The 16,635-nt window shown below is 38.8% G+C and overlaps 2 protein-coding genes across 5 annotated transcripts in view; one reads left to right on the plus strand and one right to left on the minus strand.

Moving 5' to 3' along the window:
• The window catches only part of Tpd52l1 (tumor protein D52-like 1), an 80,796-nt gene extending 78,223 nt beyond the window's left edge, over positions 1 to 2,573 (plus strand). For 2 of the 4 annotated variants that reach the window (XM_013026864.1, XM_013026865.1), the window contains one exon: positions 1,900 to 2,573. In XM_013026864.1, coding sequence (XP_012882318.1) covers positions 1,900 to 2,025 — 126 coding nt within the window. In that variant the 3' untranslated portion in view covers positions 2,026 to 2,573. The remainder of the gene's footprint in view (positions 1 to 1,899) is intronic. The other 2 variants (XM_013026867.1, XM_013026866.1) reach the window with 2 other exon arrangements.
• Positions 2,574 to 4,510: 1,937 nt separating this feature from the next.
• Positions 4,511 to 16,635, minus strand: part of Hddc2 (HD domain containing 2) — a 21,034-nt gene continuing 8,909 nt past the window's right edge. The window contains exons 3-7 of the mRNA XM_013026774.1: positions 15,865 to 16,023; positions 14,730 to 14,832; positions 11,203 to 11,271; positions 7,904 to 8,042; positions 4,511 to 4,807 (exon numbers count right to left, since the gene is read on the minus strand). Coding sequence (XP_012882228.1) covers positions 4,710 to 4,807; positions 7,904 to 8,042; positions 11,203 to 11,271; positions 14,730 to 14,832; positions 15,865 to 16,023 — 568 coding nt within the window. The 3' untranslated portion in view covers positions 4,511 to 4,709. The remainder of the gene's footprint in view (positions 4,808 to 7,903; positions 8,043 to 11,202; positions 11,272 to 14,729; positions 14,833 to 15,864; positions 16,024 to 16,635) is intronic.

Raw genomic sequence — 16,635 nt, forward strand, 5'->3', positions numbered from 1 at the left:
CCAAGGAGAAAAAAATCTATAGATTCCATCTCCAAAATAATCAGTAAAAGTCAGGGCTAGAGACATGGCTCAAGTAGTCAAACACCAGCCTAACAAGTGTGAGGCCCTGGGTTCAAACCCTACCATTGCCAAAAAGAAAGAAAAAAAGTGAAATTCACATGCTACAGTCCAGACTTTATGGAATATGGAAACATCACCACGTTCCTTCACTTGGTGCAGTGCTGGCTGTGGCTGCTTTTGATAACAGCTGATTTGAGTATCTGCGACCAAACATGCAGTTCAGAAAAAGTTTTCTAGCTGAGAGTACACGAGCACACATCTAGAATCCCAGCGCGTGGGCAGCTAAGGCAGGAGGACCATGAATTTGAGAAAATCCTAGCTACATAGTGAGATGCTGTCTCAACAAAGAAAAAAGAAAGAAACGAATTTTTAATGCAGGGGGGAGAAACATCAACCATTTTTAAGTGACAGAAAGGGACTTCATGACAATTAGAACTGTTTTTGGATTTTGAGGGTTTTGTTTTTTAATGAACTATTTTTAAAATCTGGTTGTTTTCCAGACACTGCGGACGCCTTTCTCCATGGTGTGCGTATATGTGGCTGGGAGCGACCTTGGTGGTGACAGTGACAGGGCACTAAGTGACCTCAGCTCAGCAATAGCAACATTTTACTTTCTATATCTTCCTTTCCCTTAGTGCCAAATTGAGTGTTTTTCCGCATTGTGGATACTAAATGGGAAGGCCAATGTGTACATGGTTAAGACTTGTATTGAACATTTTGGACCATTAAATATTCCGAAAAGCATTTAGTGAAGAATCTTTCAAAATATGTGTATATGTGCATGTACATATAGATACATCTATGTATGTGTATATACATGCATATATGTGAATACATATACAAATACACATACACATTCTTTTCCTTTGCTCTTTGGTGGTACTGGAGTTTGGAATTCAAGACCTAGTACTTACTATACAGATGCTCATACTGCAGAGCTTCAATTCTAACCTGATTTTGCTGGTTGTTCTTGAGGTAGAATCTTGCTTCTTGCTTAGGTGTGTGCCTGGGCAACACTCTTCCATGTTAGGCTTTTCCTAGCCAGAATAACAGGCTTGTGCCACCAAGGATTCAACTCTTCAATGAGAACGGGATGTTAACCTTTTCTACCTCAGGGTCCTGAAACAATGATCCTCACAATTTCAGCCTCCTAAGTAGCTAGGATTACAGGTATTAGATAGTGGTGCCTGACTATACTTACATATATTTTTTAAAATGTAAATTCATGTTTTGTGCTTCTTGTTAGTCAACTGAAAGTGCGCGCGTGCACGTGCGCACACACACACACACACACACACACACAAAGATATTCTTACTCCAATGATTTGCCTTCTTTCTAGTGCTCAGACTCCAACTCTAGAAGCAGAGAACAGAAAGCATGTTTTATTTAGCCATGACGTTTTGTCAAAGGACATTTGTCAGAAATTCAAAATTGTCCTGCTAGGTTGTAAGTAAAAAAATTAAGTTCAACTCTCATAAAAATGTTTATAATTATAAATTTGGGGACAGCTATATCTAAAATCCAATCCCCCTTTGATCAATCAGTTCTCTGGTGAGTGGGACCACTCAGGTCTGATTATAACTCTTGAAGGTATTAGGATCTTAATGTACAAAAAATACAGAGAACACTGCTAAAACTGTGTAAACTTCATTGGAATCTGATCTCAGAACTCAAATATGAGTGAAATTCTAGCACTAGCTGAAGGAAACTAATTTCTTTACCTCCTTTACTTGCTTTGGAGGTTAATAAGTTTCTAAATTTGAAAGTAACCATGTTTTTGACCTTTCTGTTAAAAGTACATATAATAAACTGATTGCATTCTTATCTACCTGTTTCAGACGAAAGTAGGTGGAGCGAACCAGAGCGGAGGCAGTTTTGAGGAGGTCCTCAACTCTACAGCCCATGCCAGTTCCCAGAGCACCTCGGGAGGCCCCCGGCGGGCGGAGGAGGAGCTGCAGTGCTAGGTGCAGCCCACCTGCAGCTGCATCCATGAGCTGGCTGTTGGCCACTGTCCCACCCATCTCTGCCTGAGCATATCCTGATCCGAAGACCAAAATCCCACTGGGAACATGGAGGTCTTGATATTGTTATTCAAACAGCATCTCCAGAAATTCTCCTAAAGTGATTTCTGTGTGTATTTGTGTTGACGTTGGACCATTTAGCCATTACCCTTCAGTATTTATAGACTGTCATCTTAAAAAAAATAAAGTCCACACTGGAGCAGGAACACAATTAGTTGTAATACTTATCTGTGTAATTCAACATATATTTCCCATCATATAGCTACTATTATTTGCTTTTAGTTTTTTGCTTGGCTTCCATGGTAATATGCATGTCCTTAAAGACTGAGTAAAGTCCATTCAGTTCTTCATCTATCTCAGCAGGTGAGGCTCTGACTTCTTTTCAACTCTTCAGCAACAGGTGACTACAAACGTCACCAAACTGCTTGTGATCCCCCTTACCAACATCAATTATGTATGTTTATTTAAGTCATTAAAATAATTGATTTTAATACTGACTGAATTTTTTTATTCCTTCAAGTCCTCAAGGTTATTGATTGTTTGTAAAGGATATAAGTTTACAGGTGCAATTTTAAATTAACTTCTAATTTGAATAGGACAAGAGGATATGACAGTATAACCTCAGCCACCCTAGGATATTAAAATAATATTAAAACTTTCTCCAATCTACATTGAGTCATAGCTACTCAGGTAATCTGAAAAGGAGGGAACTTTGTGCAGAGGACACACATGCCATACCCAAAATGCAGCACTGAGTGTCCCTCAGAAACCATCGTTTCTCATCTTTAAATCGGAAGACTGAAATTATGCATGTAAAATATGCTAGGGTGGAAGCTGCTTCTTCACAAAGCATTCCACCTTTGCAATCTGTGTAAGAATATCAAAGCATATATTGGAGTGTATATCACCACAGAGGCTTTGAGAGGAATAAGTATTTTTTTTTAAATACAAGAGCATTGAAAATTACATAACAGCTGGTGGAATGCCAATCCACATGAGGGAAAAAAGTAACAAGGAGTTCTTTTTTGTTGAGTTCAACCCGAGAATAATTATTTACTCTGAATCATAATTATAGGAGTTGCTATTTAGAAGGAGACTAATTCCAAGAAGTAGCAGATATACTCCAAAAAGGAAAAATTTTTTCTTAAGTCATATTCAAATATTTGTAGACATTAACAGTGGATTCAATAACTAACTTCTCTTATTAGTCTTTATTTTATTAAAAGATTTTACTCATAGCACTAGTGTGTGTGTGTGTGTGTGTGTGTGTGTAAAAGCCAAATTACCTCAGAAACAAGGTTTGGAACCACAGAATATGGTCAATTGAGATAAGATTTAAGGGATCAGTATACAGAATGACCCAGTCAGACTTCCAAATTTTCTGTGAATTCTTAGCTATTTACAAAATTGCAAGACATTCAAAATAAAACTTCTGGTTATAAATACTTGAACTTTATTGAGATTATTTTATTTACCTGTTTATTTTATTTACCTGTTCTCATGCCAAGAGGAAGAATAATGCCACAATATTCATAGATGGAGTTGTTAGCCTACTAACATATCTCCGAAAATAATCAGACATCATGTTCTTTCTCCTTTCAGTGCAACGCAACTGTATGTACACATGTATGTGTTGCTTCTGAAGAGATCATGAACCTTGCTTCCTGCAGACTGGGTATCCATGGATACTGCATAGAGTTTCCAAAGAAACGCTGCCAGGCCAGACTCAAATGCTTTCCTTTCTTCCAATAGAAACCGTCAGGTATATTAAAGGGACAGGCCTCAGTGCTCCACACCAAAATACCAACTAGGTTTTCATCAATCTTATTCCTTTGCATATTATTCAATGGTTGTACACTGAATACAGGCATACTTAGGCCATGAAAGTAAAATGAGGAGAAGTCAGGTTGATACATAATCTGTCTAAGACTCAATGACTCCAGCAATCCTCCTATTAGTATTTCTTCCCTGCCGATAAATGTTTTTTATAAACAAGGCCTTCAAATCTGTAAGTCAGATGGAAAAATACAAAGAGGAAGGCACATGGCATTTAAAATTTTATGTCCCAGGTTATTACCCAAAATGCTCAAGGATTTGAGGGCAGGGTTATCAGGAACAGAAATCTACAGTCACTAGCCAGAGGCAATCTCTATGGAATTCAAAATCTAACTCAAAAAAGTGATCATCTGATAAAATATCTGGAGAATACATTACCTGCAGTTTCCTTTCTGACCTCCCTTCCTCACTCTATCAGCAGAGAAATCTATTCTCAAAAACAAGCAAAATTCCAGAGTTTAAGCCCCACAACTGACAAAAAAAAAAGGAAAGACTCAAATTTTCTACCATTCAGTGAGCCTGGCCTTCTGGGATATATATTATTAAGTTACAGTAAGATGATTTAAGGCTTGAAATAAATATTCCGAAACTCAAAGTATTTAATATTTATTTAGTTCATAATAAAAAAAAAGGAACTCTCCTGTCTAGTCTTTATCCATGGTATTTCATATGACCCCTTCCTGTTCTGTTGCAATTGAAAATAAACAGACTCATATCTGGAGAAATTAGCAGACTAACAAAGGCAAAACAGTATCATGAAACAGAAAGAAAACATTTCAGGAATGTAACGCTTATGAGAAAGGCTTGTTTGTGGCCTCAGCTATGTTCGCATTTCTTTCTGTCTCAAGTTCAGAAACAAGCTGGACTATCTCAGGGTGACTGAATTTTCCTGAAAAAAAGGAGAAAAAAACATTTCTGTGTTGACAAGAGAAGACGTTTAGTTCTTGAAGCGTAATCTCAAGATTAATCGGGGGCTCTATTCTGTAATTTGACCCATGCTTTATTCTAAAGCAGGAGATTGTAGGTTCTGAGAAGGGGCCAAAGGAAATCACTTTATCCTCACCCCAGGTGCCACCAAGTATAAGGATAAAAATCAGACAAAGAACCATCAATTGGATACAGCCAGAAGAAACTGCACTAGGCAGTCCCTGAATGTCCCTACCAGGAATTATGGGGAAACCCGGGTGTGAGAGCCCAGAGAGCTGAAATCAATCTGCTCATTCCAAAATTGAAATTAAAAGGAATGCAGCACCTACATGTAAAACCTCAAGTAGGGGCTCTGGATTGTCCCAGGATGCCAACAAGAATGCAAACATCTCTCTTGCAAACACCCCTTCACCTCAACTGGCTTATCTGTTCTGTTGTTCCTGCCTCCCTCTCTCTAGATTTCTACTTTGGGCTTCAACCAAGCTCTAAACTTGCAATAGGCCAGTGGTAGCTAATGTAGAGGGTTACAATAACCCAGGATCTCTTTCCCATCTCTTCTTGCCTGTTGTATTTGTTGCTTATTGTTCAATCTACATTATACTTTATATATTCCCTATCTTATTTTCTGATCATTCCCTTCCCTTTCCTTTCTAATTGATACCTTCTCCTTAGGTTATGCCTTTCCTTGAAACCCTCTCTCTGACACTGGTCTTTTTCTCTCACACAGCTTTTACCATGAGGTTGAGGCTCATGTCGCCCATACTCTTGTTGGTGCCTCCACAATGTCCTAAGCCCCACCAAGTAAATGTCAATACACTAGACCAGAAATAACCCCTGCCCCTCCAATGCTAAAATGATGTTATTAGAAGGTAGTGGAAGCTTTAAGAGAGGGAGCCTATCAAATCATGCCTTCCAGGAGACATTTTTTTGATCATGCTCTAGCTGCTTTGCTGCTTCATGAGCTCCTACTATATAGGCCCTGAGCAACAGAATCAGCCAGTTATGGACTAAGATCTGCAAAACAATGAGTCCATTATACAATTTTTGGGTATTTTGTTACAGTAATGGAAACGAATAAAAGGAGAGAGTCAGAGAGAAGCATTAGTAGGTGAACTATAGTATGGCAAGCTCTGGATCAAGTGCAGATCACATTAAGCAGGGAGGGAATAGTTACTTGGATAGGTAAGAAAAGGAGACCAGAGAAATGAGTTGCTTTTGACTATTGGATATTTAAGTTCACTCAAAATATCAGGATATTTTATTTTAGAAAGAAGGTAAACACAAGAGTTTATTTTTTTTTTTGAGAAAGAAGATAGGGTTGGAGGCGTGGCTCAGGTGATAAGTCAGTGAGCAAAACTGCCAGGTCAAGTGTTCGAATCTCAGTATTGTGGGGAGTGGGGAGAAGAAAAATCACAAAGTTAAAAAAATAAAATAAAAGATGTTAGGGTTGTGGGTGTAGCTCAATGGTAGAATTCTTGCTTAGCATGTCTGAGGCCCTGGGATTGATCCCCAGCACTGAAAAATGAAAATAGATGTGATAATGCCTATACCTGTAAAAGAGGATACTAAGACACAAAAAATAAACTTGAAAGCCTGTTGGCAAGTTAAGAGATGACAGCAATAGTTCAACATAGAAATAATGAGGCCTTGTTTGGAGCACAGGAAGTGGAATGGAAAAAAGAGAAAAGGAAAACTGAATCAACTTCATTGTAATGCAAATCCTATCTATGAGCTGGACTCTCCTGTATCTGATGAGGCCATATGAGGGTCTTGAAGGTCAGAGAAAGGCCATTCCTTAAGTAACTGTCATTGCAGATGGAGGCTGAGCTGACCCCAAAAGGTTCCCATAAAAGAGGAGCAAGAAAAACAGCCACCTCTAATATAGTATGTTCTGCACCTTACTCTGGTAACTATAAAATGAAGTCAATTACTAACACATAGTGATGGGTACAGTTCTGAAATAACCCAGTATATCCTGAAACAACTCTATAAAGTAGATGCTATTATTAGCTTCACTTTAAAGACAAACTAATAAGGTCCAGAGAGGCTAAGTAATTCATTGGATTTATTAAACAGTATTTTTGTGTGTGGGGGGGGGGGTTGTTTTTTGTTTTTTTGCAGAACTGGGATTCAACCAAAGCAGTTTGACTCTACGGCTGGGCTACAATGATGATAACATCAGCAATGGAGATTTCCATTTATTTGTTTGTTTGTTTGTTTATTGTGCCAGCCCTGGGGCTTAAATTTGGGCCTGGGTGCTGTCCCTGAATTTTATGCCACAGCTCCAATTCCAGCTATTTTAGTAGTTAATTGGAGATAAGAGTCTCATGGATTTTTCCTGTGAAGGCTGGCTTCAAACCTCAATCCTCAGATCTCAATTTTCTGAGATCTGAGCACCTAGAATTATAGGCATGAGATTACCAGCACCCAGCCTATTTCCCATGTCAAACCTCTACTTCTTCCTTCATCTCCATGAACCTGTAAGTATAAATTGCTCATAAATCACAAGGCCCTTTCATACACATTATCTACTTTGAGTCTCTTAAAAAAACAATTATGATCCCCATTTTTCAGATGAGGTCTCAAGCACACACAGGGTCACAAAGCTTGAAGGTGGTAGAGAAAGAAGACGAATACAGTCCCAGCACTGTTTATCTTAGCAGCACTGTGTCCATGTTCTTAGCAATACTTCTAAGTATGAGCAATCCCACCGTTTTCTTTTTAGATGTTTCACAGGGTAAGGTTAGAAGAGGAGCCCAACACACCATTAGTTACTACACTGAGAAGAATGAGAATAAGCCAAACTACAAGTTTTGTTGAAAATAGCATTTGATGTTAGTATCTCTCTTTCTCTTCCTTTTTTGCAATCTCCCTAACCTCTCCCTGTTCTCTCTCTGCTTCTGTCCCTTCCTCCCGTCTTCTCTCGCTGTTTCCTTGAAATTAAACAGGAAATAAAATTATAGTACTGTTTAAAAATCTAGAGTCACACTAGGAATGTTAAATATATTTATGAGCATTTAATAAATGTTTTTAACATTAAAAAGTAGCATTTGAGTACCTGCTGTGGAATCATAGAATTCTTGGAGGCATCCAGGTTTGTTCTCAAGATCTTCATATTCAAATGCCTGAAGGATCATCTCACATTGATCCAGCTGCTTTACAAATCTAGCTTCTGCACTAGATTGGGTCTCATACTCCTAAGAAAGGGAACAATTGAAGCAACATGATTAGGGCTACCTGATGGGGGTCCAGGAAACTTCTATTTTTGGTACCTAAGTTAGAGTCACATTTCTTAATACAAAACCTCCGGAGAACTCACATAGTATCATTGCTTCCCATCAGCAATCCACCAAGAAAGATGCACTCATCATGCCACATACCCTGCCCCGTGCGTTGTAAATCTCATTTGTTCATTATAGACACAACCCAGTTATTTTCTTCCTATTTAATTCATTTCAGTACCATTATTCTTTAATCCAGCTGAGAAAACCCTTTAACTTTAAGATGATTTCTTATCTTAGGCTTCTTAAAGTTATATTTCTCTTCTCATATAATATCAGACTTCATTTTCCTCTTTATGCAAATTTCTGCCTTTTCCACTTACTTTTGGCTACCAGTTTACCTGGAAATCCCTTAGGGACTTATACCGTCCCCCCCCCCCCCAGTGTGGATTTAATTAAATCCTTCTGGTTATAAGTACTGGAGACACAGTTAAGAACTTCAAACTTAGCTGGGCGCTGGTGGCTCACGCCTGCAATCCTAGCTACTAAGAAGGCTCAGATCTGAGGATAACAGTTCAAAGCCAGCCAGGGCAGGAAAGTCTGTGAGACTCTTAACTCCAGTAATCTACCAGAAAACCAGAAGTAGCACTGTGGCTCAACTGGTAGAGTAAGTGCCTTGAGCTGAAGAGTTTAAGGACAATGCCCAGGCCCAGAGTTCAAGCCTCACAACCGACCAAAAAAAAAAGAAGAAGTATAGAACTGAAACAAGGAGCTCCAGGAAATCTGCGTCTTAGAGCATGACAAATTCCCACAGCCACAAGTCCCAATCGATGCTATAAAGGATCATTCTTCTAAGACTAATGGGTTCCCAACTGCTTTCCCTACAAAGTTCTCATTTGTAATACTACCCTAAATGTGTTCTGATAATAAGCCTGTCATTCTTTCTTGGTAGGGTGATGTGGTACAAAATCTCTTAAAGGCTGTCGATTTTTTATTAGATGTCTTATTCTTATAAAGGCAACAATTCAATTTGTTGAACATGACAAAGGGAAATCATTAAAAAGGAAACAATATATATTTTGCTTTATCTTAAAGGCACTTAAAAATAACATTTTAGGGCTGGAAAGGTGGCTCAGTGGTAGAGTGCTGGCCTTGTATGCATGAGGCCCTGGGTTTAATTCCTCAGCACCACATAAGCAGAAAAAGCCAGAAGTGGTAGAGTGCTAGCCTTGAGCTGAACAGCTGAGGGACAGTGCCCAGGCCCAGAGTTCAGGCCCCATGACTAACCAAAATAAAAAAAAAAAAATTATTCAAGTACTTGTCTCAGTCATAGTATTGTTGAATAAATTCAAGTTCATGATTTAACCAAAGGATCTCCAAGCGAAGCAATCTAAAGGGTTATTTTTTATTGAAAGATGAAAATGAGAAAAATACTTCATTACCACTAGGAAACCCAACATAATTTATAGCAAATTCTAATAACTTTGTAAATTTTTCAAGAAGAAATATAATTTTTAGATTTTTCCCTTTTAAAAAATGGTGATATTCTCTAATTTTATTTTCCAATGAGGAGATAAGGCATTTGGAGAAATTACTGCCAGTACTTTCTAAGGATAGCACTGAATATTGCAGAAAGAGAGAAGAAAAGGCTGAAATAAAAGGCTCTTGTAAGCAAGAGACTGCAAGGCCTACAGTTTTTAAGACTGTAACTCTGTACCACAAGCAGATGTCTGTTCTGTAGTCACGGCAGTGAAGATGAGGGAGATGTGGGAAGGCTTAAAAATCTTAAGGATGAAGTCAACTAAAATAAGTAAAGGAATGAGAGGGAAAGTTGAAAGGGACTTCCTTGTTTATGCCCTGGGTAAATATATAGATGATAAAAAGGGAGAGAAAGAAAGAGGGAAAAACTGACAGTGAAATAGTGAAATCAAAAATCCCATGAGTACCCTTTGCAATGACACCAAGGAGCATGACATCCCCACGAACTCCAAACTTTATGTAAGTGTATAAAAACACCCACAGCCTCAAGGCAGACGTGAGATCAGCATGTGTCTGGCAGAAAGCACAGAGAGCGAGAGCATGGAGGACTGACACTAGGAGAGCCTCAAATAGCCAACAGGTGTTCACTAAGAATCCCTGGGGAGAGCCTGCCCACACCTGTACTGGATGAGCACAGGGTATACACAGTATAGTTCAGTCTGACTTCCAGAGACAACCATCCAGGACAGAGACTCACAGGATCAGAATTTGGGAACAGAACCAAAATTCAGTATAAAAGAATTCTAGAACTAAAAGAAAACACAGGTAAAAAATGGGGAAAGGGGAAAGAGTCTGGAACTATTTAAAAATAAAAATGTCACTGTATTTTTCTAACACTACATTTTAAAAAAATCAGTTTTTTCTAAAGCAATCTGTTCTCATCACAAAAAATGCTATATGAAGTAATGTTTATATTCATTAGATTAACTGAGCCATTCCAACATATACATATTTCAAAATACTGCGCATGCAAAATAAATATATACTTTTTTTTTTTTTGCTGGCACTTGGGTTTGAACTCAGGTCTTCCTGTGTGCATGGCTGGAACTCCACCACTTGAAGCATGGCTCCAGCTATTCTTTTCCTGGATATTTTTACCTTTTCTGCTCAGGCTCGCTTCACACCATACTCCTCTGAGTCTCAGCATCCTCACTAATCAGGAGAGCAGGCATGCACCACCAGTACCCACAGATAATTTTACATGTCAATTTAAAAAAACAGAACAAGAAACTGAAAAAAAACCATGATTAGAACCAAGTTTCCTTTTGAAAGTTTCAAAAATCTAATTGCACAACAAAATGAACAGAATAGTATAGTAGTAGTACAGTATAGTAGTGTAGTAGTAGTAGTGAGATCTTATACAGACTTCTTATAAAAATCAAGAAAACAGCAGCTGGGTATGTGGACACATGCCAGTAATCCCAGATACTAGTTTTTTACATGAACTTGAAATGGGTTCTTGAACTTGAACTAGAAATATATGCAAAATGTGTGCTAGACAACAGTAAATTAGAGACAGACTGTCCAAGCCAATTGAAACATCAATGAGCCATATAAATTCAGTACCAATAAAAAGTTACCTAACATATGTACTTACCTCCCAAAGTTCATAGAGCTCTGTTCTGAGGTCCTCTGGTAGAAGCCGGGTTATCTGTTTCATAGCTTCCTGAAATAACATTATTTTCATTATGTTTATATTTATCTGAAGTGGCAACTAGTCTACAAAAGCCAAATAAGAGGTTCACATGCCTCCAAAGTGACAAGAATAAAAAATTTTACAGATTCCATCCACTTACAGTTAACCAAATTTATCAAAGACTTGTCTTCCAAGTAACATTTGTTTTGAACAGTTTAGTTACTACAGAGCTATAGCCTTACACCACCTTTAGTAGCTTGAAATTGATTCTGTATTTGAACTATTCCTTATTTTTACTCTCAGCAAATTACTTGAGAAAATACTTTGCATTTTTGTAAGTTAAAAGTGTCACTATAAAGATACTTTTCTCTAAACTATTCTAGAAACACAAGTTTACCCATTCCTTTTGTTTGAATGACATGTATAAAAATAACAAAACTGAAACTCTCTGCACAGAAACACAAAAGCCATGCTCTGACAAGGATTACTTCCCTGCTCTAAATGATGCTGCCAGCACCTAACGCAGAGATCTCCATGTGGTCTGAACAAGACAAAACAGAAGTGAACCATCACCACCCCTGCTAGATACTACCCTCCTGTAAATGCAGCACCCATCATTCACACACAGCCCTGATGGAGCTGAGTAGGGTAATAGTTAGCTGCAGACTTTCAATCCTGATCAGATTTTCAAGCCAGGCTTGGCAATCACTAGCTATAGAGTCCAGGGCCAGTTACTTAACCTCTTAGTCCTGCTGTTTTTTCATTTGTTTATAAAAGAGTACCTTCGTAGCATTGTGGTGGTGATTATTAATGTGTGTGTATATAAATATATGTATATATAAAATACTTATAACTTGGCACAAATAAGATCTTTATGAATGTTCATCGTAATTTTCATTTTCTCCATCCTGCTATAAGGTCATCTTATTTTCCTCTTACGTTGTGGTTCTTTAGCTACTTTAACACACAGATATATACAAGGAATGACTCTGACTTCCATTTTAATATTTTCCCTTTGCAAAGGCATATAATCCATACCTTTTCTATGTTGAAGTCTCTAGGCTCAGACTCCTCATTCTGTAAGGCATATCGATCAGTTCAGGTTATAATAAAGTTTACCTGATCATATTTAGGAAGGGAGCCAGACTCAAGCATTGCTTTTGGCTTCCTTCTTTGTATTTATTATTTATGCTCTCATTATATATTCTGCTTTATCTTTAATGGTAGTCTTCTAAGACAATCACCCAGTTTATTAAGCATTTTTCTTCTTCCTTTTTTTTCCTTCAGTTTAAAGGAGACTGATGTATCTGCTAGCCTCTGGGCAAATGACTCTTCCCGGATCTCATTATGTATTTCCACCTCAGGCCAAGAAATCCTGTTTAATTATCTTAGTGCAAGGTTCAGAAAGCTGAGTCTTATTCATCAACAACATCTGCATAGAGCATTGTTCACCTGCCAAATCTTCCTATCTGTTCCCAAATCCTGACCAGCAGCAGGAACAGGCAATGGAGCACCAGTGCTTTCCAAGCCCTTGCCTTCTTGGCTAAGAACTTGATGTTCTTTAAGACATTTCCCTTATCCCTCCTTATTCCTCTGTTAATCAGAAGGAGTAGGCAGCAGTCAGAAGTCTTAATGAGGCCAGAAAGGTTTTCACACTAGCCAACATCTGACCACATCCACAAGGACAGCAGCAGATTTCTCAGTTCTCTGGGTGCATCCATGGGGCAACCCTGGCCAGGATTCTGCTCCTGTCTGAACACTGGTAGGTCTTCCTCACCTGCAGTGGCTGGAGATTCTTGATGGCGGTTCTACGCCAGAAGGCTCTGACTTATTTCTCTATGGAACACACACTCTCTAGAGGGGTAGGCTGTCTTTTCTTCTTCCACTCAGGCACAATGCCCCATGTCATCTCGTGTTAAGGTCTTTGATGATCCTCTGGTAATTCAGTATGATTTGTCCCCTACCACACCTTCTATTTTCTGTATGTCATCCTTTATGACACATCCTCCTCTGGTTCAGGTGCCAATTGCCTTCTGCAACTCCAAATCTACATTGCTTGTAGAGGGCATTAATTCATCCACTCAGCCTAGGAATTCTTGATTCCTAACAGTTTAATTCATATACAAAAATAGCTCCTACACTTCTTCCCTTTCTCCTATCCAACCTAGTTTGGACCTATATTTTTGCAGGGAGAGAAATGCATTCTTCATGTTTCCTTTAAGATTGATCACATTTTAGGGTAGGTTGGAACTTTTAAATTAGAACTCGATTTCTTTGTGGATCCTCTTGCCTCTAGGAGGGAAAAAAAAGACTATTGCCTACTGAATTCTATTCTCCATCAGCTCTGAGAACTTTGTTAAGTCTACCTACACTGTAAAACTACCACAATAAATACTTTTACTAAGCAGTTTAGGATCAACCTCTAAGTCCTACAACAAAAGTAGCTCGCAATAGTCCCTGAACTGGAAACCGGTACTATTTTTCAAAAGCCTTCTTAAATTTTCATCACCTGCTTCAAAAATGTCCTTCCTAAGCCGGGCACTGGTGGCTTATGCCTGTAATCCTAGCTGCTAAGGAGGCTGAGATCTGAGGATCTCAAATCACCCCAGCCAGAAGTGCATCTGTGGCTTAAGTGGTAGAGCACTAGTCTTAAACAGAAAAGCTCAGGGACAGAGCCCAGGCCCTGAGTTCAAGCCTCAGGACTGGCATATATGCATACATGAAGGTCTTCCCTTTTGGCACTAGGTTCTGAGTTTAGAGCTTACACTGACAATGAATATTTTATCATTACCTACACATATACAAAGCATGCAAATCAATTATTCTTTACTTACCTTCCAACAACTAAGGATTACGTTTAAAATTCACCAAATAATAATAATAATTATATTATTGATTAAGCTCTAAAAAACTAGTGTGGAATTTCTACAAATAATTTATGTCCTGTTTATTTCCATTAAGATAATGAACACCATGTTTGCAAATGTGTGTGTGTGTGTGTGTGTGTGTGTACGTATATCCACATACTAGTGAGAACTGAAGCCTTATGTTAACCTAACTGTATGTCCTTGAGTTCAAAAGGTATACATTCTTATTCTTGTATGAAAGGTTGAGAATAGCAAAGCCCAATTTTCTAATTACTCCAGGAAATTTCCACTTGTGGAAAGGTAAGACTATAAACCATTTGAAACAGTAAACTTACTCTTCAAATCTCTCTGTAAGGCCTTCCCTCACTATCCTAGCCAATGACCCAAACCTATTGAGTCTGAAACTCTAGGCCATCCCAGCTAGTTGCCTATCATCTTAGAAGATCAATTTCCATATACACTAGCTAGGCCCTTAAAACTCTAAACATATTCTGACTGACTCTCATTCCCAAGACACCAGCACTGAGGGTGGCTAAGTGGGACCTCCTTTACTACAAATATGTCTGATGAACCAACAAGTTCTCTTAGTGGTCTTTTACAGAGTCAACAATCCACACTGACCTCTTCTCGCCTATGTTTCTCTTCTTTGGGGACGTTATCTGCTGGTGCTATGTCCCCAACGATGCATTCTGCCATATCGTGAACCAGGGCTAGGCGTATACATCTGACCAGGCAAGAAATGTTGAATAATTACACAGAATTATATTCACTACAAGGTATTTTTTCTATACCATTTTGAATTATGTAATATATTTTTACTACCCTCACAGAATATTTTAATACAAAATTTTCCAAAGTAATTATATTCTACCAGCCTACATCAGTTCTGAACCAAAACATGACTATTCAACACAATACATGAGTGTGCAGGGAACACTGCATTTGCTTTTTTCTCACTTCATTTGTGTTTGCCAAAAATCTCCTCAAATCAGAACTGTTTGCTGTGTAACTTCCCAGGCTCCCTAACAAACCTTTAACTGCAATTAAACTGATGTCCTTCTCATACTCCTTTATTTTCCTACCTGTCAGGGCTTTACCCTTTTCACTGAACCTCTACTTCTTTACCTGTATTAACCCTTTGGAGCTCAACTCAAGTGCCTCCTCCTCCATGAAACCAACCAAGCCAATACCTTGCTAGTTTTCTACTCTAAATTTACTTTTACAGAAATCATTTCTGACCTGTTATAATTCATTACTGTGTGACTGAAGTTCTCTTCCCATGCTCCAAAAGCATTTTAAACACTTGTTCATTGACTGAAGGAGAGGATGCCCCTTTCTCAACTATATCCTGTATATACAATTCCAAAATGTCACCTTGCAAATGGATACTACTATTCTCAAAAGAACCTAGGTAAAAGTAAATAGCATATAAAACAATAGAAGAATTTTAGAATCTAATAACATAGAAGTGGTGGAAAGCCAGAAGTGTCGCAGTAGGCCAAGTGGTAGAGTGCTAGGCCTGAGCAAAAGAAGCTCAGGGACAGTACCCAAGCCCTGAGTTCAAGCCCTAGGACTGGCAATAAAAAAAAAAAAAACACAAAAACTCAAGCAATCAACTCAAGAGTTCCCCTTTCTCTTATCCCGAGTCTGTGTGGTTGGGTTCAAATTCTATTTCTTGACACATAAACTATTAAGAAGAAAGAAGCCTCAAACACAATGGTGTACACCCACAGACATCAAAAGCCTTAGAGCTCACCGGTCTTTGTTAAGGTGATTATCTTTGGTGACCATAGCCATAACTGCCATCCGGTACATGTGATCCGAGACACTCTCTGGATTTTTCACATTTCTGTATACCCAACCTGTCCGTGGGACTCTCTGACAAATACGAAGAAGAAAACGGTTAAAATAACAACTGTTTCAGCTAAGCTGTGCTCTTCAAGAGACGTCCATTGTCGTGATTTCAGAAGGCTTTACTAAAGTAACCAAAAGGATTAACATCTGAAATGAAACAAACTAGTGAGCTCAAAGAATGAAAAAAGTGGACCAGCATAAAGTAATTTACAAGTATAGAAAAACTCTTGACACTGAAACATAATTATGGCCTACCCATTATCTATTATCTATCTGAAGCGTAATTATGGCCTACCCATTATCTGTCTGTCTATCTATCCATCCATCCATGGCTTTTAGAAATAAGGATATAAGGCTAGGGGTTGAATGCCTGTAAATCCAGCACTAGTTCGCTGAGGCAGGAGGACTTAAACTCTAGCAGAGCCCAGGTTACATAGCAGGACTTTCCTTGTCTTACTGGAAAGAGAAGGAAGGGAAGGAGGGAGGGAACAACACAATGCCCTGCTTTCCTTAACTACCATCGCTGTAGCCTCTGCCTTTCTACCCTACACAAATTAAGGAAGAAGTTCTGGTGCAGGCTGTGACCCTGGACCCGTGACGAGGTCCGAGTCCCGCGGAGCCAGAGCGAAGCGCTTCCCCGGGGTGGCCGGGCGGCGCGGAGGGGCGCGGGGAC

Source organism: Dipodomys ordii, unplaced genomic scaffold (assembly GCF_000151885.1).
Source record: "Dipodomys ordii isolate 6190 unplaced genomic scaffold, Dord_2.0 Scaffold97, whole genome shotgun sequence".
In the NCBI taxonomy this organism is placed as follows: Eukaryota; Metazoa; Chordata; class Mammalia; order Rodentia; family Heteromyidae; genus Dipodomys; species Dipodomys ordii.